Source organism: Lissotriton helveticus, chromosome 4_1 (genome assembly GCF_964261635.1).
Source record: "Lissotriton helveticus chromosome 4_1, aLisHel1.1, whole genome shotgun sequence".
In the NCBI taxonomy this organism is placed as follows: Eukaryota; Metazoa; Chordata; class Amphibia; order Caudata; family Salamandridae; genus Lissotriton; species Lissotriton helveticus.
This window is the reverse complement of record NC_136063.1, coordinates 1684006245-1684031664: the sequence shown is the minus strand read 5'-3', so window position 1 is coordinate 1684031664 and position 25420 is coordinate 1684006245. Positions and strand designations below refer to the sequence as shown.

General features: G+C 44.5%; 1 protein-coding gene across 1 annotated transcript in view; it reads left to right on the top strand.

Moving 5' to 3' along the window:
- The window catches only part of SLC25A14 (solute carrier family 25 member 14), a 189055-nt gene that overhangs the window by 69439 nt on the left and 94196 nt on the right, over nucleotides 1-25420 (top strand). The window contains exon 2 of the mRNA XM_078688358.1: nucleotides 16576-16669. Within this exon, the coding sequence (XP_078544484.1) occupies nucleotides 16606-16669 (64 nt within the window). The 5' untranslated portion in view covers nucleotides 16576-16605. The remainder of the gene's footprint in view (nucleotides 1-16575; nucleotides 16670-25420) is intronic.

Sequence of the window (25420 nt, the reverse complement as noted above, 5' to 3'; positions counted from 1 at the left end):
GTAAAAACGTCTCATGTCCACGTTCCTGGGTATTGGGTGCCGGATTGGGGGGGAGGCGGCAGCTAGTCGCTGACCATGTGAAAAGGGGGGGCCCTCGGCCCCCCCGCACGCATGGCGGCGCGGCGACCGTCGCCCCCACTGTCTCCTTTGTTGCCATTCGGCGGTGGGGGCGTGCCCTGGGGGGCGCGGCCCACCGCCGATTGGCTGGCGGCCTCCTTGACCCGGATCCTGGGAAGTGGGTCCGGGTCAGGGGGGGCGGGCTAGAGGAGGGGCCACCTGGCCCCTCGGGAATAAAGAGATAGGGAGCGCCCAGGAGACCCCCTTGTCCCTGGACGCTCCCTCGCCGAAACGGTGTGCCCCGCGCTCGGGGCTTCTTTGTTTTCCCACCCACCATCCCTTGGAACGAAAAGTTTGGTAGCAGTTCTTATCTCGGGTTGAAGGGTAAGTTCTGGATGTACGGTCCACGGGTCTCACAGGGTAATAGAGATGAACTGTTGGTGTATTTTGTTGATGCTGTTGTCTAGGAATTTTTTCCCCCTCTTAGCAAGTCAGTGTGAAGTGAACTGTATTTAATGCTATGTGTCTTTAGGCCTTTTTTCCCTTTGTAGCTATACGTTGATACTGTTTGAAGTGAACTGTATGTAATGCTATGTGTCTTTAGGCCTTTTTTCCCGTTGTAGCTATACGTTGATACTGTTTGAAGTGAACTGTATTTAATGCTATGTGTCTTTAGGCCTTTTTTCCCTTTGTAGCTATACGTTGATACTGTTTTATTAGCCAGTGTAGCTGTCCTTTAGAATTTTTTCCCATAGGTCGTCGTATTTATTAGGTATGGGGCATGCGGTAAGGTCATTATCGGTGAGCACATATTTGAGGTCTGAGGGGGCGGGCATCATCCTATGGAGGTTCCCGCCCAGGGGGAGGGGCCTGCGGGCCACTCCCACAACTCCAGGGGCAAGGTAATGGATGCTGCAAAGCAAAGGAGCGCGGGTAGGAGTAGTTCACGCTTTCCTTAGGCTGGTAGCCACCCCGCGCGCGTGGACTCACGACGCCACCGGCGCAGAGTAAGGGCCCTCCTTTAGTGGGTAAATGGAGTTCAGGGCGTAGACCGGGCAATTCCCGGGGTAACACTGCGCATGCGCACATCCAGAGGGGAGGCGCAGCTAGTAGGACCTGACACCGGTAGTGACCCTGCCATATGGCCAGAAAGGTACAAAAATTCTAGATGAGGATGTTTAGTATAAGTTAGGAAAACAACATGTATTAGAGTTTTGTTAAAGTCAGGCTCTCAAACGTGTTGCTAAGGATTATGTACCTAAATGTCCTGCTGAATTTTTGTATAAATTGTTGATTATGCAATTAAAAACCTTTTTTAATTTCATACTTTAATAAATACGGCCGGGCGACTAGCGCCCGCCTTCCAAAAAGTAAAAACGTCTCATGTCCACGTTCCTGGGTATTGGGTGCCGGATTGGGGGGGAGGCGGCAGCTAGTCGCTGACCATGTTAAAATCTGCCCACGCACAGACAAAGCACTTCCATATTTTGCATGTGTGACCTTTACTTTTACTATTATGTGTTACACCGTTCAAAGTGTTGCCTTCTGAAATACAGGAATGATATGGGGGCACTTCCGGACGATTCCAAGCATGTGTATCCACAAGCAATGCACATCCCCATATCATTTGCAAAGCCAAACTGCATAAAAAGCATTTCTTATATCGCCTAACTATGCGAACCAATGGGGAGAGGATAGGGGAATAAATACAGTTTATAACCAGGTGGTCCAGGGACCCAGGTTTTAGACCCTAGAGACGACCTTTCTCTGTGTGCTTGGTAGATTGAAAAATTGTGAACCGCATAGGTATGTGTCTCCCAGCCCACACGGACATCTTGAAATTAAGATGTAGAGGGATGACTTAATCATCATCATCAAGGAATCTTTATTTCGGCATTTTGCCATAAAAGATGCAGGTTTAAAGTATATACAATAATAATGATAAAATTGATTGAGAAAAACACAATAGAATATTAATAAGATCTATCGTGGAAAAATAACACGCTTTTCAGTATAGCAAACACATTAAAATTAGCACCATATTAAAAGATTCGTTCAATCATAGGAGAGCGGCACAATTCATTAAGGTAAGCACAGTATTGTAAAATCAGTAGTGGAAGAATGATACATGATTACAGTATGTCAGCTGCACCTTAACATCCATTAGCAGTCAAGCGTCTGTGCTTACTCCACATAGTTAGCAGGAACCGTGAGACTGCTAATACGATGCGACTAGAAGTATCAGTTTTTAAAATTCTAAAAGCATATGTACACTGTGTGAATCCCAAATTTTTGTATAAAGGAACTAGCCAGTACTTCCTGAGTTTGCTGTATGCTGAACAGAAGAAGAGTACATGGAGTTCCTCTTCTGAAGTACAGCTACACCCTGGGCATTTTTTTAGAGTAGAGGCTGACCATTTGCTCGTAAAAGCTCTTAGGGGTAAAGTGCCATATCTCCATTGTAAATAAAGTTTCCTTGATGCAATAGGATAGATAACATCCATAAAATCCTCGAAAAAGTAAAAATCTTTAAATATTGAAAAAGAAGTGGTCAGGGTGCCAGCATGGGGGGTAGACAGAGCAGCAGAGAGTTTTTCATCGACAAAAATCCTGGTGAGCGACTTACGTGAGACCTCATGGCAGGACCTTTCCGGATCATACCACAGGGCATGCAATCCCAATCTTAACAATACCTGCTTTAGAGACATAAACCAGAGTATTTTTGCTGCACTATGGTAATGTAGTATTTCCTTCAGTTCTAGCCTGTAATTCTGGAGCTCTGGTGTAGTCCAAAGCCTATTCTGGAGCTCTGGTGTAGTCCAAAGTCTATGCCAGAACCTAAGGGGTTTAAGTGCTAATTCAACTTCGATTGGTCTCAGCCCCAAGTCCAGCCTTAAGGGTAAAAGCGGGGTACTTTGTGGGAGAGCCAGGAGCTGTCTAATAAATTTATTTTCCGTTTTGGCGATTTCAGGCCTACAAGAATGCCCCCACAGCTCCCCCATACAGGATTGCAGCCCTCGCCTGGGTCTTATAAATCTCCAGCGGTGGTTTAATGACTTAATCAAGAAGGTTAAATCCCATCTGTGATACGTCACAGTTGCATGCAGAAATTTCAGAATTTTCGTCTCCCAATTTTTTTAATCATAGAATGGCAATTTTTCTCTTCGTTTCCACTTTCGTTTGGCATCTGTAAGATGGACATTTTTTAATTTTGGTCCTTACCTGCCTTCAGTGGTGGCAGCTTCCGAACGGTAGTGGTGAGATTGGGGGGTTAGGGGGGTTGTCATGTTTGCGTTGATTGGGATGAACATTAATAAAAAATAATTTACCTGCTTTGCCGCTTCGTCCGCTGCATGTCTCTCCTGGACTTCTTTTCTTCTTCCCGGCTGCTACCTGCACCCGAAGCACCGAGGCTTCTGACTCTGCCAGCCAATCACAATGCTGCAGTAGCAGTGTCTCGATTGGTCTGAGCAGCGTGTAGATTATAGTGGTATAGAGTGGAGTAGTGCAGAGTAGAGTGCCATAAAATGAGGTTGCCTAAAGCGCAGTGGCATACAGTGAAGTGCTGCAGAGTGCTGTGGCTTAAAGTGCCATGATGCAGTGTGGTATAGAGGGCATTGGCATAAAGTGCAGTGGTGCAGAGTAGAGTGGCATATAATTCAGTGGTGCAGAGTGGAGTGTATTGTTGTAGAGTGCCGTGGTTTACAGAAGAGTGGTGTAGCATGCAGCCGCAAAGTATGAGTGGCGCCAGAGTGAAGTAGAGTAGATTGTTTCATAGTAGAGTGCAATGACGTAGAGTGGAGTTGTGCAGGGTAGAGTGCATTGGTGTAAAGTATACTGGCATAGTGGGAAGTGATGAAGAGTGCAGTGTTGCAGAGTACAATGCAGTTGCCTAGGCTGGAGTGGCTTAGAGGGCAGTGGCAAAGAGTGCAGTTGTGTAGAGTGTATTGGCATAGAATGGAATGGAGTGGTGTAGAGTAGAGGGGCTAGGAGTATAGTGGTGCAGTGTAGAGTGGAGTATCTATGGTGTGGTAGCACACTGCCATTACAGACAGCACATTTTCAATTGAAATGACCATTACATTTGCACAGACATATAGTTTTAGTATTAAAACTAAACGATTCACAGATGATGGTGTGTGGAAATGGCATCACCTAGTGTATTGATTTGTTTTGATCATATTAAAGTATTTGTATCCAACACTTCAGAATTAACAAAACATGTGTTTCACTCGTGCTTTCCTAATTTCTATATATTCTGAAATACTTGTACAGTTCATTTAAATTTTGTTGTGTCCTGGAAAAAAACACTTTGCTACCCCGTGTCTAGCAAGATTATCAAATAAATCCTCTCACTTTGAAGTGTGAGAAAGATAAGTAAACACCAAGCTCTCTCGGAAGACGTAGCCTGACGTTTGACCTCTGTCTCTGATGTACAGCAACATTTGAAAAGAAAATAACAACAAGTTTTACAGGCCTGTATACAGAAAGGAATTCTCATGGCAGAATACAAGGAGAGGTAGTGTTAAAAAGCTTTGCTCCTTTGGGGCCGAGGGGGGGAGCAAACTCAAGCTGGACAGCCTAAAATAAATAAAGCCAGCAAATAGACAGCCAAAAAGTGTGAGTTATAAACCACAAAGCCAATGGTAAGTTATGAGCTAAATGTATTCACAGGGAAACTTTCAGGATGCTCCCGAGGTGTCTTTTCATACCAGACAGCTGCGCTGTCTGGAAGACTTCAACCTAACAATTTGTGTAGGAAATTGGGTTTTTGATCAAGGGGGTGGGGGTGAAGATGCTTCTCAGGCAACAACCTCAATGTCTGTCAAAGTAAACAATAAAGTCACCTAATTAACCTATGCTGAACCCTCTGGAAACTTGCCACAAAAGCAGTCAGGCTTACCTTCGAGGCAATTTCTAAGGTATTTATGCAGCATTCAAAGAGTAATAAAGTAAAAATACAATACAAGAAAAAACCAACATCAATTTAGAGAAATTGAGAATGTTTTAATAAATTATTTGACACCAAAACAAAATCAGTAGAACCGGAGTTAAGAATTTGAAAAGTAGCACCTAAAAGAACCAAGGGCCAACAGCGGACATCTAATTGTGCAAGTCTGTGGGGCAGGGCAGTTCTCTGAGGGTACAAGACAGCCTTCAAGCATCGGGGCAGTCCGATTATTGAATCATGGCAATCCTCTGAGTTGCAAAGCAGGCCAGTTCTCTGATGTAGAAGCCAGTGCTTTTTGGGAGTGCTCATCAAGTTCAGAAGTGAACTGAAGAGTTGGTCTGAGGCTCCAATATTTATACCTAGTGCCAGCCTTTGAAGTGGGTTGGAAATATCACCACATTTCAAGTAGGTGTTGAATAATTTCAAATATAGGGTGGACAAATCGTTTTGGTTTGAGAGTCAGCTTTATGAAGCAGATTGTTTTGAGTTTAACTATGCGTGTGTATTGTCTTCTTCCACATTACAGATTTCAACGCTTTGAAGGATATAGGTATTTATTTGGGTATATGTTTTGCAGAAATTACGCTCGAGTTTCTTTTCCACACTCACTTGTTAACTTGGAATTGGCTACAGGGTCTATATGAGGATTATCAGAAAGGTAGAGTGGGAGGGGGGATGACGGATCGTAAGGGCATAGATGATGTGAGCTAATATTGAAGTTGTACTAGTAAGAACCATGGCGCTGAAGTTCTGTGTCTGATGCATGGTTGTACGATGTTTGAGCGAAAATCAATAAAAATCTGTTTAAAAAAAAAATGAGGATTATCAGAAATTTGCTCAGTCATCAAGCAATATTCACAGTGCAGGCCAAAATAGCCAATTTGTGACAGCACTTCACACAGTGAATGACACTCCTGGGCAATAAGGTTGCACTTGCCTCTATAAACAATTTGGAGGCCCTGCACATTATATCTCTCCATCGCTTTCTGGTTACAGTATACCTCTTATTAAGAGGTTTATGTACACAAGTGTAAGATGCAATTCCTTATCACCGTGTATGGCAACTTTAAACACAATGGCTAGACCGTGTGTTGATTAGCCGTATTTTATGATATGGAATTAGTTACTTACCTGTACACTATAGTTCTCCAGTATTATCTTTCATAGATTCACATGCTTGTATCTTCCCCGTCGTCATGGTGGGAGTCTCACGGTAACAGAGTGACCAAGCAGTATCATAGAGAAGAAAAACTGCATAGAAAATCCCCATAGGGGCTGTATTATTTGGTAACCAGACCATATCTTTGTTTGGACCAAAAGCCAGCCAATCAGCATTGCTGCCCTGCCCTCACACTCCCCAGCAGAAGCTTCCTGCCTCAGATTTCCGTCCCCGAGTGAGAGACATGGATAAATACCGAGAAACAGGATCTGCCTGAGAAACGGGGAGGCGGGCGGGCGCATGTGAATCTATGAAAGATAATACTGGAGAACTATAGTGTACAGGTAAGTAACTAATTCCTTCTCCAGTATTACATCTTTCATAGATTCACATGCTTGTATCAGAGTAGTAAGCAGTGCTCACCAAATATGTAGCGTTTCCAGGACAGAACTAAGAAGGAAGCTCTGCCGTAAGACATAGGTATAACAAAACACATCAGCATAAGAAATACGATAAATGCATGTTGACGCATAAATCAAAGTACTGCATAGACAACAAATTATGCCATTATGTCATACCTTACTGAAATAGACGCTTCAGAACAGCTTGTCCCACTGCCGTGTCCTCTTTCCACGCAGTGTTCAGACAGTAGTGTCTCGTAAATGAGTGCACGCTCTTCCACGTTGCTGCTCTGCAGATGTCAGGCAGCGCTACTCCTGCAAACAAGGCCATCGAAGTTGCCATCTTCCTTGTGGAATGTGCATGCACCTTCGAATCTAGCGGCTTCCCCGCTTTTTCATGACATTTCAGGATAGCTGAGGAGATCCATCTGGCAATACTCAGTCTTGACAAAGGAAGACCCTTCCTTTGCCCTTCAAAAGCAATGAACAATTGCTTGGACCTGCGGAACGTTTTTGTCCTTTCAATGTAGAACTTTAGGCATCTGGAAATGTCTAAAGAGTGTAAGGCTCTTTCTGCTTCCGATGAAGGATTGCTGAAAAAAGTAGGCAAAATAATGGGTTCATTGAGGTGAAAAGATGTTGCCACCTTGGGAATAAAGGTAGGATTTGTCCTTAGTATAACCCTGTCTTGACGAAATTGTAAGAAGGGTTCCTCCACTGAGAAGGCCTGGATTTCACTAACCCTCCTTGCTGATGTTAAGGCGAGAAGGAGGGCCGTTTTCCATGACAGGAACTGTAAATCTGACTTGTGAATAGGCTCGAAAGGAGGCCTCATAAGCTGCGATAGTACTGTGTTGAGGTGCCACGGCACAGGAGGGCGTTGGATGGGTGGGTAAACCCTAAAAAGTCCCTTGATAAATTCCTTTATTATTCTGGAGGACCAGAGAGATGGTTCATTTGGCTTCCGCCGGAAGCGCGATATTGCTGCCAAGTGTACCTTGACCGAGGCATGCGACAGACCTGCCTTAGATAGTGACAGCAGGTAAGGAAGGATACCTTCAGGTTGTACTTCAAACGGATGCAAGTTTTGTCTGCTGCACCAATGGCAGAAACGGGTCCATTTCGCTGCATATGTTTTGTTTGTTGATACAGCTCTAGCTTGTGAGAGAACATGTCTGCATTCTTGCGAAATATCTAGATTTTGAAACTCCCGCTCGTGAGGTTCCATGCTGACAATTTTAGAGATTGCAGATTCGGATGCAGAATTTGCCCTTCTTTCATGGAGATGAGGTCTTGAAATGTCGGGAGCTGGATTTTTTCACCCCTCGACAAAAGAAGTAGGTCTGAAAACCACGCCTGTCTCGGCCAGGCTGGTGCTATCAATATGATCCGGCACGGTTCCAATCTCATCTTGCGCAGTATTCGCGGTATCAACGGGAAGGGAGGGAACGCGTATGCAAACCTTCCTGTCCAATCCATGAGGAATGCATTTCCCTTGGAGCCCTGTTGATGGTATCTGGACGCAAATTGAACGCACTTTGAGTTGTTTTGCGTTGCGAACAAATCTAATGTGGGAGTGCCCCACCTTTGAAACAAGAAGCGAATCTGAGTGTGGTGTAGTTCCCACTCGTGTGTCGCCTTGGTAGTACGGCTCAGGGCGTCCGCCCGTGTGTTGAGGACTCCCTGAATATGCTGAACCTGAATTGAAATTCCGTTGGTTATGAGCCATTTCCAGATTCTTTGCGCCAATGCCGACAGCTGTTTGGATCTCGTTCCGCCCTGCTTTAGTAGGTAAAACATGGTAGTGGTGCTGTCCGTTTGGATCAGTACTGACGAATGGCGTATTCTGGGAAGAAATGCTTGAAGGCCTAGGAACACCGCTTTGAGCTCCAACATGTTTATGTGAAGCTGAGCTTCCCAGTCTGACCAAAGGCCCTGAATTTCCAGCTCCTGAAGATGCGCACCCCATCCTTTCAGCGAAGCGTCCGTTGTCATCACGAAGTCGTGATCTAGAGGAATGAAGCTCAAGCCTTGATCCAGGTTCTTTTGAATCTTCCACCATGGCATTGCCACCTTCATATGGCTCGTGATGGTAATGCGATCCTCGAAGGTACCTTTGGCCTGGACCCACTGCTCGTCCAGTTGTTCCTGCAAAGGCCTCATTCGAAGCCGACAGTTTGGTACCAGTGGGATGCAGGATGACATCATCCCCAACATGGATTTGTATATCCTCACGGAAGTGGACCTTTTTGCTTGAAGCGATGCCGTTAGCCTCATGATCTTTCCCATTCATTCTTCGGAAGGGTAGGCTTTCCCTGCACTGGTGCATATCCATGCCCCCAGGAACTGGATGCCCTTGGCCGGAGTCAGCGAGGATTTCTCTAAGTTGGTCTTCAGGCCCAATCGCTGAAACAGCCGGATGCAGCTCTGAAGAGATGTTGCTGCGTCCCTGAAAGATGGACCTGTCACCAACCAGTCGTCCAGATATGGGTAAATGTAATGCCCTTGCAGTCTTAAATGGGCTGCCACCGGGGCCATGCATTTGGTGAATACCCTCGGGGCTGACTTGAGTCCGAATGGCAGGACCTTGAACTGGAAGTGGCGACTCTCCACGACAAATCTGAGATACTTCCTGTGCTTCCGAAGAATTGGAATATGGAAGTACGCATCCATGAGATCTAAGGACGCCATGTAGTCGTTTTCTTTTATCAGTAGTAGAATTTCTTGTAACGATAACATTCTGAAGGGTATCTTTTTTATGTACCGATTTAGATCCCTTAAGTCCAATACCTGTCTCCATTTCCGGGTTTGTTTCTTTTTGATGAGGAAGAAATGCGAGTAAAAGCCTCTCCCTCTGAGATGTTGCGGCACTTCCTCTATGGCTCCCTTTTGCAGAAGCGAGAGAACTTCCTTCTGCATTTCCTGGCGATGTTTGTTGAGCCTGAGTACTGGGGGTTGATCCGGAGGTATTTCCACAAATTCCAGAATGTGGCCCCTGCTTATGACATCTAAAACCCATTTGTCCGATGTAATGGACATCCAGTTGGTGTAAAATTGAGACAGATAGTGGTCTTTGTCGTGGATCTGTTGTGTGGGGAGCGCCGGCCTGAAATCATTGACGTCTATTAGACTGCTGAGGTTTCCCCCTGGCGTTAGATTTGCCTCTGGACTGTTGTTGGTAAGAGGAGTTGGAGGACCTGAATTGGTTGTTAGTGTTATACTGTCGATATCCTTGCTGATTATACGGCTGATATCGGTTGGATTGAAAAGAGGATCTTTGATTAAATTGACCTCTTGAACCTCTCTTCCGAAAGGACTGAAACCTTCCTTGCTGAAGCGATCCCAGCGCTCGAGCTGTATCCGTGTCCGACTTTATGCCTTGCAACGCCTCATCGATATGCTTCCCAAATAAGTTTTCACCGTCAAAAGGCATATCAACGATTTTCGCCTGCACCTCTGGACGAAAAGACGTCGCCTTGAGCCAGCCCTGCCTGCGAAGCGAAACCGCTCCAGCCATCTGCCTGAAGGCCATGGACGAAACATCCATGGCGATGTCGATAGATTCGGCAGCAGATTTAGCTCCTTCCTTAAGTATGGCTGCCGCTTCCTCCTTTCTATCCTCTGGGAGAGCAGAAAGTATGGGTGCAATATCAGACCACATTTGCCTGTTGTATCGTCCAAGCAGTGCCATAGCATTTGCCGCTTTAATGGTAGAGGCAGCCATGACCGCAAACCTCTTACCTGCCCCATCCATTCTTCTTCCCTCTTTGTCAGGTGGCACTAGGGAAGTAGCCACCGGGTTCTTAGAATTTCTTTGCGCCGCCTGCGTCACAACCGATTCAGGCCTGGGGTGCCCAATGAGGCAGGCTTTTGTGGACTCTGGGGCTCTGTATTTTTTGTCAATGCGGGGAACTGAAACCGCTATAGACGCAGGTGTTTTCAGAATCTTCAGTCCCAGATGTGAGGGATAATCGGAATTGAGCGAAGCGACCTCTTGTTATCATCTTTGAAATCATACAAGAAACAATCCGTCTCTTGTACCTCCACATCCAGATTGAATCTTTTGGCCGCCCTTTCCATGAGATCATGAAAACCTCCGATATCTTGAGGAGGGGAGGTAGATTTGAGTGGTTCAGGCGATGCAGCCGGTGGTAAAACGTATTCGTCCCATTCCTGTCCCGAAGCATCCTGAACGAGTTCTCCTTCGGGCTGCTCATCCTCGTCGGATTCCGTTAGGTCGTCCCTTATAGTAACAACCTGCGGCGATCTCACCCCCTGTTCTTGGGGAGCAGGTGCTTCAGGTGTCTGAAAGGAAGGCGTCTGCCTAGCTGGTTGCGAGGAATTCGCCTCTGGGAAGCGACAGTAGTAGTCGTTTAACATCAACCTAAGATCAGAGACAAGGTTGAGGGGTATAGACATCGTCTCTTGACGTTCCTCCTCCCTCGAGTCCTCATGCTGCTCCTCCTCCTCTTCATCGTAATCACCAGATTCCTGAAATGACTCATATCTGGAAGATTGTGGTCTGTCCTTGAAGGAATAAACCTCCTCTTCATCCGTGTCTTGGCTCTTTATCTGCAGCTGAGAAGGACTGTAGGCGGCACCTGAGGACTCCTCGCCATCTGAGTCCTGCTCTAGCAATGAGGACGGCGGCAAAGGCGAAATCTTTGTCCATGAGGTGAACTCTGCAGCTTCACTGATGGTAGATGAACCTCTTGTCGACTGAAAAGACCGGATCGAGATCATGGTCTTCGACTGCGGTGATTTGAATGCTTTTGCGGACGATAGCACGATTTTCGACGACGGAACCGTCGTCGACGGGACTTTCGTCGACGGAACCATCGTCGACGGGACCATCGTCGACGGGACCATCGTCGACGGGACCTTCGTCGACGGGACCTTCGTCGACGGGACCTTCGTCGACGGGACCTTCGTCGGCGGGACCTTCGTCGGCGGGACCTTCGTCGACGGGACCTTCGTCGACGCGACCTTCGTCGACGGGGCCCCCGTCGACATCTTCGACGTCGAACCTGTTGTCGACGGAGTAGTCGTGGTCGTCGTCGACGGCCTGTTCGTCGACATTGAGATTTTACTTGTCGATGTTGTAAGCGTAGACGTCGCAGTCGTCGATGTAGCTTTAGACCTTATCGTCGACGAAGCCATAGTCGTCGACGAAGTCGTCGTCGACGGAGCTGAAGTCTTCACCACAGGCCTTGGAGCAGAAGCCAGCGAGCTGGTAGAAGGTGCAGACCCAGGTTCCTTAAGACTGGACTGTTTCTCCACAGGAGTAATAGGAAGAGATGAGGTTAATTTCTCCTTAGGCTTACTCCTTTTAGACTCCACTCTCTCCACAGAAACAGAAGCCTTTCTTTTCTTGGGAGTTGAATGAGAAGATTCCCCCTCAGAATCTGAGCCTGATGTGGCCTTCTTTTTCTGAAGCCATAACAGTAGTCTAGCCTCTCTGTCTCTTTTTTAGTTTTGTCAGAAAATTTTCTACAAAGCTTACAGTCTTTCACCAGGTGTTTAGGGTAGAGACAGTAAAGGCAGTCCTCATGTGGGTCCTCAGAGAAAAGTCTGGCCTTCCCACAGGACCTGCATGGCCTGAACAGCCTCTTTTTAGAGCCGTCAGCCATTATAAGAGAAATAAGTACACACAATACCTCAATCTAGTAGACAGGAAACAAGATTCCAAAGGGTCAAAAGTTCACTCAGGAACAGAAAGAAAACTGAGCAGAGCTCAGGGAGACTCCTTATCACACGAAGGCGGTTGGAAATCTGAGGCAGGAAGCTTCTGCTGGGGAGTGTGAGGGCAGGGCAGCAATGCTGATTGGCTGGCTTTTGGTCCAAACAAAGATATGGTCTGGTTACCAAATAATACAGCCCCTATGGGGATTTTCTATGCAGTTTTTCTTCTCTATGATACTGCTTGGTCATTCTGTTACCGTGAGACTCCCACCATGACGACGGGGAAGATACAAGCATGTGAATCTATGAAAGATGTAATACTGGAGAATACAAATGCCCGCTGTATATTATCTGCAAGAGGTCTGAATACATTAAATACAGAGGCATTCTGTATGTTTATGTTTATACAGCCTTGAGTAAGTCGCGGGATCACACCCCGTTAGCGACGAAACACGTGTTGGCTGTGGCTGTTGAAATTGAAATACCAGACAAAGAAACTAAAAGCTTGAAAATAAAAATCAAACGGAATTGTTCTTACTTATGTTGCATGATGAAAAAATAACAATGTGTTCTCAACCACAGTAGGGAAACCTGTTGTACTACTTGACTCGTGCTGGGGAGTGAAGTAGATTCTGTATAGAGCTTAGGCTTTGTGTCTGTAGAGTCTAGTGGTTCTCCACACCCTATAGCACCGTCGTTATATTTGTTTCAAACTCCACACAATTGTGTGATTCTACCAAGAGGCGCCATAATCCTATACTAAATACCACTTGTCTGAAGATTTATCTAGCCTTTGAAGTGGGATAAATGTCTAGACTTTCACCAACATCTGGTTCTGGAATTTTCTTTCCTCCCCTCTCCTGGCTTTAAGAGCTCTGGGGTGACAAGGACTTGTGTCACGTTATTTGCAAGTGTGCTGAGGCAGCTCCTTTGAAATGTAAGTGGGGTAGGAATCCGCTTTGCACCGCCCATCCTGGCAGTCTAGCTCATCTTGCCAACACCTAGTCCCCCTTTGTCTCACTATTTGGGAGGAACACACAAAGGCAACTGCCAACTATTCAGTCATGTGACCCAGGACACAGGCAGTGGGCTCCAAATGGTTAGGAGAAGAAATGGCAGGTTTATAAAAGTGGCATTTTCAGAATTGTGACTTGGAATCCGACTTCACTATTAAAGAGGATTTTAAATTACAATTCTTTGAGACCAAACATGATATTTGTACCTGCTCCCAAACCAACATTATCACTTATTAAATTTAAACCTATGGGAGAGGTAGGCCTTCCAGTAGCAAAAAATTATTTGGTCGTTTTTCATTATCAGGACATATAAAACTTAAAAGTACATGTCCAACGTTTTACTTACTTCATCCTGCCTTACGGGCTGTCTAGGACCTACCACAAGAGTGACTTGTATGTATTAACAAGGGATGTTTAGGTATGGTAGAAGGTTTATTTTGGCAGGTTGAATTGGCAGTTTTAAACTGCAAACAGGCTTCCTTGGCAGGCCAGGGACATATTTCAAAGAGCCACTTAAGTGGGTAACCCAATATGTGACGCTGGCTCTCATCTACTAGTGTTTAATGTACAGGTTCCGGGTACATGAAATACCACTTTACTAGGGATTTATAAGTAAATTAAACGTACTAAATTGGGTGTATGCCAATTTTACCATGTTAAAGGAGTGAACAAAAGCACTTTAGCACTGGTTAGCAGTAGTAAATTGCACAGTCCTAAAATCAACAAAAACGAATTTTAGCCAACAAAGTGATAGGACAAAAAACTTTGGGGGAAGAGCCCCCCCCAAAGGCTGTCTGGTCTAATAAGTAGTATTTTAATATAAGCACACATAGCATAGTGGCAACACCCTAAATAATATCCACAGTTTCCTGAGGTCGGTGAGCTAGCGTTGTCCTGGGCAGTCTGTCGCATCTAGTGAGACTGGTTATTCCCCCACTTGATACTGGAGCTGACATTCAGATGCTGCTCACACTAGTCCCCACAGTACAGTTTGCAAGTTTGGCCTTAGTAGTCAACTTTAGCAGCGCTACATGCTAAATTAAGCAGTGATGTCATCAGTGATGTCACTGACCATGTCATGAGTGATGTATTATGTGCGGTCATAAGAGGTACATTTCGGGGGGCGCAAGTTATAGTTCTCAGCTAGCTATAACTGCTGAATTTCTCTGGTTTTGTGTGAGTAAAATGTCAGCCTAACTATAACGTCCCTGGAACTTTTAATTTTTTACAGTGAATTTCTGTGTTTTAAAAAATATTTCCTAACTATGTCTGATGTAACCTTTGGATCTTTCATTGAATTACTAAGGTTTTGAAAATTCTATTACCCATCTATAACATCCAAGTACCCTATAATTTTTAAATTAAATTTTTAAGGTTTTTAAATTGTATTTTCTATCTAAAATGGCTCTATAAAGTGCATTTTTATAACCTGGTATTTCCTTCAGTGGGATTAATAAGCGTAGTTTGCGAGGTCGCAATACCCACGGTGATGTCATGATCACGTTGCAAAAACGCAAAACAAATGCAAACATTCAACGACCACCACCTTCAAAAGTTATTACTTAAGAAATGTAATTCATTCTAACTATTGCAATACACACATTACTAACTTAGAGAACATGTTTGCACACTTATATTTGTACTAACTTTAAAAAACTGTGTTCGAACCCTACTTCCTGTGTTCGCGATGACTCCAAGAGTCGCAATGACTTCGGTAACTGCGATAATCGTGCCTTTTTTAAGACATGTAAAACACATGTATGCACACATGTATGCACACATTTTACAGTATTTTACACACAAGGGATTTATTACTGCACTGTTTAAAGTCATATGTTTGAAGGAATTTGTATAAAAACAATCATTGAAACCTATTTTCCGTTTTCGCTGTGGCGCCGGGCGACGCTGGGACATCAGTAGCGCGTTCACCACAAATACGTTGCGAAAGGACAAAACAAATGCAGACATTCAATAGCCGTAACCTTATTAAAAAATAATACCTGAAATATGGATTATAACCAACACACTAAACACATTACTATTTAAATGACTGTATAATAGCATGTACAACTTCCTTAATATCTCTATAACACAGTGCATACCTTTTTCAGTGTAATCTATAACTGCATGCATCACTGTATCAGTAAGTCTCTCATTCACTGTATATGTATTTGAGTAAATCTGTAAGATGGTGCATCAGTCTATCAATGCTTTTGTAATGATCTTCATGACTGCCTCCGTGTATCTGTGAGTGGGTGCATTAGTGTCGCAATGGATCTGTGATTGGTTGCATAAGTCACAATCCAATAGAGCCAATCACAGCATTCCCGATGGAGAGGAGAGAGCGGAGAGAGAGGAGAAAGACGGGGGGAGAGAGAATATTCGTTAATAGCGCCTATAAATGTGTTTGCCACACCACATCACTACCTCAAGTTAATTTTATTCCGAAAGTCTTCTTGTAAACATGGTTCTTTGGTTGAACTGTTTGTACTCCTATTGATCAGTTCAATTTGCTATTGCTCGGGTATATTGTATCTGTTTATCTAATTATCCTACCATCTCATGCACAGAGGCTGTTTGGGTGTACAGTCACACATTTTTGATTTCAACGAGGCATGTCTCTTTTTGACACCCATTACATGCTGTATAGGGCCATCAACAGCCTGGCTGTCTCTAACACTCTGACATACAGTACAGAAGCTATGCTTGTGAGGTCAGCAATGTTTTCTGCAATAATTATTTATTGAAATTACAAGCGGTGAGCGCTCAGTTATCCATTTAATGAACAACAAAAGTTTTGCATGCAGCATAGTAACAATGCAAGCAGCAATCAGCCTCTCGGCTCACGCCAGATGTATAATCCCATAACAACAGTCCAGTGAAACTCTAGCTATGGGAGCATGCCAAAATGAAACCTCAGATACAGGTCCCCTTAAGTTCACCTATTGTAAACGGTATCTACAGAGAGTATCTTCCGAGGTAAGCAATTCTAAAGATACTAATAGACGTAAGAAGACGTTTGAGGCTTTATTTTCATTGAACAGGTAGACATGCTTTAGTTCTTTTTTTTTTTCCCTTTATGGCATGAGGTTGTTGTCTCCCGAAGGCAGAGAAATTGTGTTTCTTTCCAGCCTAGCAAAGCGCCTGAGTTCAGTGAGCTACATTTGCCGAAATTATAGGTTGAAAAAATGTTCTCGAACCAAAACTGAATTTGGGAGCGCAACGTTTTTGGAGGGCGACCTGCACTGCATGAAGTACACTAATTAGAAATCGGATATGATGTTTGTTTCCCTTTTTTGTCTAAAACAGGGTTTGAAGTTAGACGTGTGAGAGGAGACAATGGCCGGTCTTAACTGGCAACCCTTCGTGTATGGAGGTCTTGCGTCCATAGTTGCTGAATTTGGTAAGCATGTGTTGTTTCATCTAGCATATACCATGTGTTGTAAAATGTGTCTTTTAATTAATGCTTTCCGTGTTATGAAGTAAAAAAAATTGTCAGTTCATAGGGGCCTTTTGATTTTATTAAAATCATATGTGTACCTATAGGGGTTTTCAGACAGCAATCTTGATCCGTTGGTTCGTTATTGGGTCTACTCACAATTGTGTCCTTCCTAATACAGCTTATAGCAGGGGTAGTGGGTCAGCCCATTTGATACACTGGCTTACTTCAGGGCCACTGGGCTTATGCAATTTTGTAGCTTCGGCATTTTTCGAATAATTAAGGATATGTGCTTTTGCCACATTATCCATCATGTGCTACATAATCTTCGATTTTAGCAGGTCTCGTATCAAAAGTTCTGTTGCTTATTGCTGTATCTTTGTTTTGAACTAGTATTACACCTAAAACCTCTGACCAAACCGTGTTAACCTGTGTAAAAGTGTCAAAATAAGGAAGCAATGTTATCACAAAATATGCTGAATTATGGCGCTGAATTTGCTTTTTCTTGATGCATAATTAGATCAACGCTGGCACATAATTTGGTAGTAACCTGCTGGATAATTGCAGTGGCCTTGGTTAATTTCACTGGCGATAGGCATTCTGCCCTTTGACCAGAAAGAAGCACATATACATTCAAAGTAGTTCCCTTTGGTGCCGGGAGTACTAGTCGGTTTACAGTTTTGTAGGCCATATACATATGTTTGCTTTTATCGTTTATTTTTAACATTCACCATCTTTTGGCAGCGTTCCAAGCAATAGTTTTGCAAAAATCATTACAAAACAAGCGTTTACAAAGCCAAAAAGCTGCAGTTAACACCAAACCTGTTGAGTTTGTCAATGATTGTTTTATATTCTTTCCACACGCTCGTTAAAGAACATGCATCTTTTTCATGAAACCAATGAATACAGTTCTGCCAATAGTTTTAATGAGTATCTGTCAATGCAATTGAATTTTGTTCTTGGTTAAGGGTTGCAAGCTCGTTTGAGTGTACTGTGGGATGGTCCAGTCGTTTAAAGCTCTTATTTTGATATTTGTGCAAAAATCTGAGTATTACGAGTTATTGCATAGAGTGCCAATTTTCAGTTAAGCAGTCATTTTGGGATTGGAGCCTGTAATAAAAGTGCTTTATATGAGCCATTTTCAGACAAAGATGAAAATGTATGAATTTCCTCTGGCTGGGCTTGGGTGAGTGTATAGAATGCTTAATTAGTACCCTGTACCACAGAATCTGAAGAAACTATTTACAGGTGATATGTTTTGTGTTTAGGGCTTGACCACAACTAGTCTGAAGCTAATTGTGAGAGCAATGAGATGGCGTGTGTGTATTAAACGCCCTTGGAGATGTATTTTAGTTAGGATTTGAAGATTCTGAAAAGATTACAGGACCAATTTTCGGCCTAGAATACACCTGCAGAGCTCACCCCTTAGATCAGCGTCTGCTGTTTTAAAGTCCTAGGTTTAGGTCAATAACGTGCCCGGCTTGTTGTAAAATAAAGCTTCAATGTTAAACCGTATTAAAGTAGCAGCTTGACGTCCCAACATGGTTTGCTAAAACTGGAAAAACTCTTTTTTATATATAAATCCTGACTGTCCAGCATGTGTACTTATTTCCATTATTTTTAAAGGATTACTGTTTCCATTTGAAAGAATATAAAACGAGCATTTGCTGAGTGAGGTGTCTAGAAGTAGGGAATCCAGGAGTTAAAGCCTATGCTGTGTTCGATATTGGTACTTTGTTGTAACTTAAGTTTACCTGCTGCTCAGCTAGAATGTGTGTGGTGTGGAACGTTGGATGGATAGAGTGTTGGATGTCTGTGAGTGTCAGTTGGGTAAGCGCTTAGCAGCAGGGCAGCTGCTCCTGGTAGGGTTTTCCTCTTAACTTCTTGTAACATCTTAAGTAAAAGAACCTAACTAATCTACGCTTGGAGTCCGGACTTCCTTTTGTTTACTACATTTGGTGATGGTTTTGAAGAAGAATCCACGTGTCCAGCTTCAAGGAAACTGAAAACAACCTAACAGAAACTTAACAGAAAAATGAAGCTCAAGGATGTTGGAAAATTGTAACTTGACAGGTACAGAAAATAGAAGCCAAGGAAATCTCAAGGTAAAAGACTTTTTACAGAAATTAAAAGTGTGTGTAATGCTGTCTAGCACCCAAACCCCACCAGTGACTCTACCATTGGTCGCCCTAAAATCCAGATCTAGGTGTGCCATATCCAGCAGCGTTAATCAAGGGCATACTACCAGCCTCTGTGTTATGTGTATATTCGTTCGGGGGCATAAAATCGAGCCCTGTTGTGATGTGCTGATCACGTAATGGTGATGGGCACTGTGAGGATTCACACCCCATGATATTTCAAGTGGGGGCATAGATCAGGCCCCAGTGTTTATTATTGAAATATATTATTCGGGGGCAAAGACCGGGCCCCGGTGAGAAGTTGTCAAGCACTCTGTGGACTTGAACTTTAAATATGTTCATCGGGGGCAAAGATCGGGCCTCGTTGTTGTCGGATGCTGTCTGGCAGGGATGAATTTCACCGTATATTGATTCTCTGGAAGTTTTGAGTGAGGGCAATGGTTAACCGAACGTTCTGAGGTCGACAAATCAGCATACAACGCTTCTATTATTTTGACAGCATATGTTTTCTGAAGTAAACATGTACTGAAGTTGAGTGATTCACAACTGGATTCAAGGTGTTTGATCGTTTTTATCAAGGTGTGGCAGCAAGTAGTGTTTTCACCCTTTCATCAAAGTATACCATTTATGTGCAGTTGTGTCCACAGTAACGGATTAACGGTTACAGTTTTAAAACAAAAAAAAGTCTTGCACGAGATTGACAATGCACGCGCCAGTTTACATCCTCGTGGGGACCTTCAGCGACATTGTTCCACCATCTCTTCTGTGATGACTCCTCACTCCATCCATTCCTGTCTGGTGATTATGGGTGTACGTTCGTGCTGAGAACCACCCGGTTCTACGTAGGTATGCGTGCCTCCATTTTGATGTGATTAACCCAGGCGCACACAGTTTACAGGACCTGGTATTGACAATAATGTCAATTGTAAGTTTCAGATTACTGGGAACCTGGCTGCGCGGGGATTGGCAGTGGGTCAGAGAGATGTGTGGCTATATTTTGAACAGTTAACCTTCCTGCTGATGTCTGTTAACCACATTACTGGTATGTGATATATTGTTTATTATGAGCTAAAGATTACCTTGTAAATTGTTGTGAGACTATCGACAGCGTGCCCTTTAATTCAGAATGACTACAGACAAGTGAAAGAAAAAGAGCAAACAGTTCAGAACGAAAACCAGAGTCAAGATTGGAATTGAATCGGGTCAGCAAGCCCTGATTTATTGTTTAAGAACTGAAGATTACCTAGTAAATTGCTATGGGAGTATCAGCAGTATGTCTTTTAAATTCAGTATGATTCAAAACTAGTGAGAGAAAAAGAGCAAACAGTCCAGAACAGAAACCACAGTCAGGATTGAGATAAGAACTGGGACAGCAAGCCCATGAGTGAGTAAAAAAAAAGAAATAGGGACAAAGGTCCCAGGAATGGAAATTAGTCTGTGAGCCTACAATGGAGATAAATATCCCATAACCAGGACTGTGACAAAGACCTTGACTAAAAAACAAGAGAGTGATAAGGGGCAGAGTGCCCAGAGCCGGGACAGTGATCCTTGAAGATAGAATCCAGAGTGGGCGCTAGTGTCTAGAGTAAGTCCGGAACCTGGTTAGTGATCCCAGAAGCTGGTCGTGGAGTCAGAATTGTGAGGGGACAAAGGTCCCAGAATTTGAACCTGGAGTCAGAATTGGGAGGGGACAAAGGTCCCAGAATTTGAACCACGACGGAGAGCCAAGTACCATAATTTAATTTGGGAATGGACACGGGTCCCAGAATTTTGAAACACTTTTAATGTGATGTATGTGGCGGTTATTATTTGTTAAGCCACTCATTGGCTTGAGTCGTGTATGAGATGGCTGTGTTATGTTTAGAAACTCATCACTAGGTATAGTGTATTATATAATGGTGTGTTAATAAGACACCCTTTGTCTTTGTGTTTGAGTTGTTGGTAAGGGAGTGTAGCAGTGTTATGAGGGTGTTTGTTTACTGGTCTGTGGTGCGCATGTTGTTTCCTCCTATATATGTTGTTTCAGGTTTGTTCCCTGTGTGTTGATTTTTGTACCGGTATGGCCAACTGGTGTGATTTGTGGTATATGTGTTTTGGTGTATGATGTAGGATGGTGGTTTAATTCAGGGAGTGATGTAATGCTTTGTTCACAATGTAATGTGGTGTGAAATCTCTAGTACAGTTTCGTGCGAGTTGTGATGTAGTGCAGTGTGAAAGAATGTTTTTTTAATTATTCACTGTGTGCGAGATGAGATGTAGTATGGTGTGACTGAATGTATCTTTTATGTTAGTTTGATGAGATGTGGTATGGTGTGACTGGTTGTGATGTGAGATGTGTATTATTGTATTGCATTTTTTATTATTAGTGCATTGTATTCAATTTCTTGACTATGTTATTTGCCATATTGTCATTATTTTAATTGTTTCATCTAATCCATTTCACAATGCATTTGTACCCCTAAAGAAGGGCGATATGTTGTAACTTAAGTAAGTTTACCTGCTGCTCAGCTAGAATGTGTGTGGTGTGGAATGTTGGATGGATAGAATGTTGGATGTCTGTGAGTGTCAGTTGGGTAAGCGCTGAGCAGCAGGGCAGCTGCTCCTGGTGGGGTTTTCCTCTTAACTTCTTGTAACAACTTAAATAAAATAACCTAACTAATCTACGCTTGGAGTCCGGACTTCCTTTTTGTTTACTACATACTTCTCCTTCAAGGTCAGCTGAAATGGCACTGCATATTGAGGCTGCAGAAGTGTCTGCTAAGACTGGGGTTCAGGATTCAGATCTGTAACTGATCTTCGTCAATGCAGTTCCATAAAACGTAACTCATGAAGGACTCCATGTCCAACTCTGCTGCCTTCCTTCTTGAATCAACCTCCCAAAGATGCACCAGTCTGGAGCTCATCAATTTAGGGATTCGTTTAGGGTTTTTGGCTGTGCTAATGCTACGTCCAACAGCTTTCAGCACAGGCACTTTAGATTTGACAAAAAGTATATGTATACTATACTTGCAGGGGATTTCAGCCTACCCTTCTTCATCTATTAGTGTTTTGTGAAATTCTCATTTTCATTCCACCCATTAAATTGTTTAGCATGGGTGAATGGGTCACTCCTGGATCGTAGAGATGGGTAGGCAAAACAGCCAGGACTACAAACAAGTGCAATGACCTTCCAGTAGTCTAAGATCCCACAATTCCCATCTGGCCTTCTGATTAATGGAATTGGCTCATAGGTGTTTTTACGTGACAAGACTCCTAAATAAGGGATGTAAGTACGATTGTTCACTCAATGTTTGCTAAAAGGTTGCTGTCAATCACGTTTGTGGGAGCACTAATGGACAATATAATTGATACCCACCCAAAAGAGATTAGGTAGTTTAACCCTTTGCGGGCTGCACAATTTCCCTCGCTGTGCGGGCGAATTAATCAGTGGGCTGGATTCAGACGCCCACCGTGATGTCGGACAGACGGGGGGCGTCCAAAGCACGCAAGGGGTTAAAGGCCCTGATGAATTGCCATTGATCCAGATGTGAACTAGATAGGCAAAAAACATGTTCACAAATTCATGAAAATAGAAGGAACATAATGTCCCTACTATTCTGAGTACTTTTAAGCTTTGATGTAGGTCCCATACGTTCCAAGGGGTCTATAGTTAATTTTACCATCCCACCCCCTTTACCAGTCTACCTTAACATCATTATGTAATATTTACTCCAACACAATACAGAAGGCTACTGGGTCACTGAATAGCAACCCCCAGGCCAGATTTCATAAAATATTCAGCAAAGAACCCCCCCCCTCCTCTATGGGCCGGTTAGGCATTGCAGCACCGACCCAATAAGGAGCACAGCCCGATGATTAAGCATGCCACATCTTTCTGGGTGAGGGCTTGTTCTCCAATAAGCGAACTCTTCTACTGGCCTGAATGGCTGAATTGGCCTTATTAGTTAATATAGTAATTTGGACCCTTATCCCGTAACGGTGCACTTTTTTGTTTATTGATATGATTGGGAGAGTGTACCGGATCATAATTTCTCTCAATCCTTATTTTTGAGACTATATTTTCGAAAACCTACACTGCTATACAGTTTAAACAAAAACCTGCCCTGCCCATTGCATGCCAGTTAAGAGCAATGCTCCTTACCGGCCCAGACCGTCCAGGTCGCTCTAGAACACTCCGCCAGTCAATGCATAGCCCTGTGCGGCTTCCTGGGCGGACGATATCGGCAGCGATGCCGGCGACGCCGGGCTCTCTCCGTCAGTCAGCGCATAGCCCTGTGAGGCTTCCTGCGCGGACGCGACGCCGGGTTCAACGCCAGGCTTTCACCGCCAGTCAACGCATAGCCCCTTGTGGCTTCCAGCACTGAAGGCGGGGGCGGCGGGGGCGGCGTCGACGATGCCAAGCTTGGAGGTTGGCTCCACATCGGACCCAATGCCGGGCTTATCATCCAAGCCCACGCAGAGCTCACTTTCTCCAACTTGGGTTTGGACGGGTTTCAGCATCTTCTTGAAGCTGTTATGTGCCATGTTATTCCTCCTGGCTTGTTGCTTCTTGTTATTGGGTGCATCTCGGCTGTTCCTGCTGTCTTGCTTCCTGGTGTTACTTCTGGCCATGTATGAATGTCTTTTGGGCTGTGTACGGGCATGCTTTCAATCTCTCCACATGTCTGTTTAGTAAGGGTTTCCGCAGTACTCTTCCTCTGTGGTACACGTGGGGGCGCTACGCGTTCTCTCCAGCATACCACTTATCCGGTCCTTTGGGTTGGCTTTGTCGACTGTCGCATTCTTTGGTTCTTTCAGGCCATTAGGTTCAGTCCTACTCCCTGCGAGGTGCTGTGCTCTCTTTTCATGTCCCTTTCTTAATAGGCGTGTTTTTCTTCTGTGTCGGCCGGTGCTGGGCAGGGGTCAGTGTCCTGCTGCATTAGTATCTTTACGGGAGCAGGTTTAACAGTGTTTTACGCTGTTCGAGTGATTTAGCTGGGCTAGCTCTGGCTACTTGTCGACACCTTGGATCCTGTGGATCCTTCATGCCTCTTTTGTCTTCTTTCGAGGTTCAGCATTTTTTCACTCCAGTACAAGCGTTCTCGCTTGGTGTTTTCCTTCTCTCATTCCCTCTACATGTGGGGGTTTTCGTATTATTCTGGATGGGCTGTGGTGCCCTAGCCTTCCATTGATTCCTGCTTTCTTCAGGGCTCAGGACTCTGGTGGTTGGCTGTGCTGTCATTTTGTCCCCCACTGTGTTTCGTCCTTCGGTAGACGACGCTCCTTTGGTCATGTTATTGACCACTAGGTTCTTTCTGGACCTTAGTGGGGTTTAGTCGCAGTCCCGCCTCCTTTATGGGTATGGCTTTGGTATCTATTCCAAGTTAAGGAATCTGCGGCTAGACGTCTTTATCAGATGAACTAGTTACTTACCTTCAGTAACGATGTGTTCGAGGCATGTGGGCTGCTGAATTTATATCTGTGCATAGATCGCCGCCTAGTGTTGGGTCCGGATGATTGCACATTGTTGTCCTGGAAGAGTCTTCGAAGTATCCCGAGATAGGTGGCTCCTCCCCTGGAATACAGTGCGCATGGGCATCCTCTCCATCCTCAGATTGTTTTTTTCCGCCATTGGGTTCGGATGTACTTTCTTAACTCGCGTTCGGAATATATGTAAAAACTTTTTCACAAGCCCAAAAGGCCTTCGGGGCGTCGGTATTGTCTTTCGTTCGGTGCCTCTTACTTGTTCCAGTTCTTCGAGCCGGACGTCAAAGGCCGCTTGCCTTTTCGACACCAAAGGCCCCATCCACGATCAACGATGGAACGGAGTCAATTCAAACGATGTCCCGTTTGCAACTCCAAATACCCTCACATCGATGTGCACCCGGTGTGCAATAAATGTCTATCACCGGACCACGACGAGGCCAGCTGCATGGCCTGTTCTCGATTCAGATCGAAGAAAACTCTTCGTCTTCGACGCGCCGCAAGACAGTCGGCACGGGAGTCAGCGCCCGAACCGGAGGACATCTTCCAGGCTGACGACGAAGAGGGTGTAGAAGAAGAGGATCCTGATCAACAGTTGGATCCCACGTCGGAGCAGAACTCGAACTATGATGAGAACGAAGAGGAAATCTACGTCCATGATGAAGACCTCGTCGAGGTAGGAGACGACGCACAATCCATCGGAGCCGTCGGCGACGACTCAAGCGATGAGCAAGGCCCAACCGCAGTAGCGGGGCCCAATAAAGACTCTGTACCTTCCAAGGCTCAGGTCGAGGCATCGCCGGAAGGCCTTAGCCAAGATCTTCATCCACGTTCTATAGCCCCGCTTCCAGGCCCGGCTAAGAACATTTCATAAGAGCCATCGGTCGATCAACCACAATCAGTGGAAAAATCAAAACCGAAACCTAAAGACACTAAATCGAAACCGAAACTGGTGAAAACTGTCATCGGCTCGACGACTTCGGAACCGATCAAGTCAAAAAGTGTCATCGACCCCTCGGGGTTGCAAGGGGGTGTCGACCCGAAGATCAGAGCGACTAAGCCCGTCTCTACAGTCAAGCACGTCACGCTCACGTCGTCGACGTCCGAGTCCAAA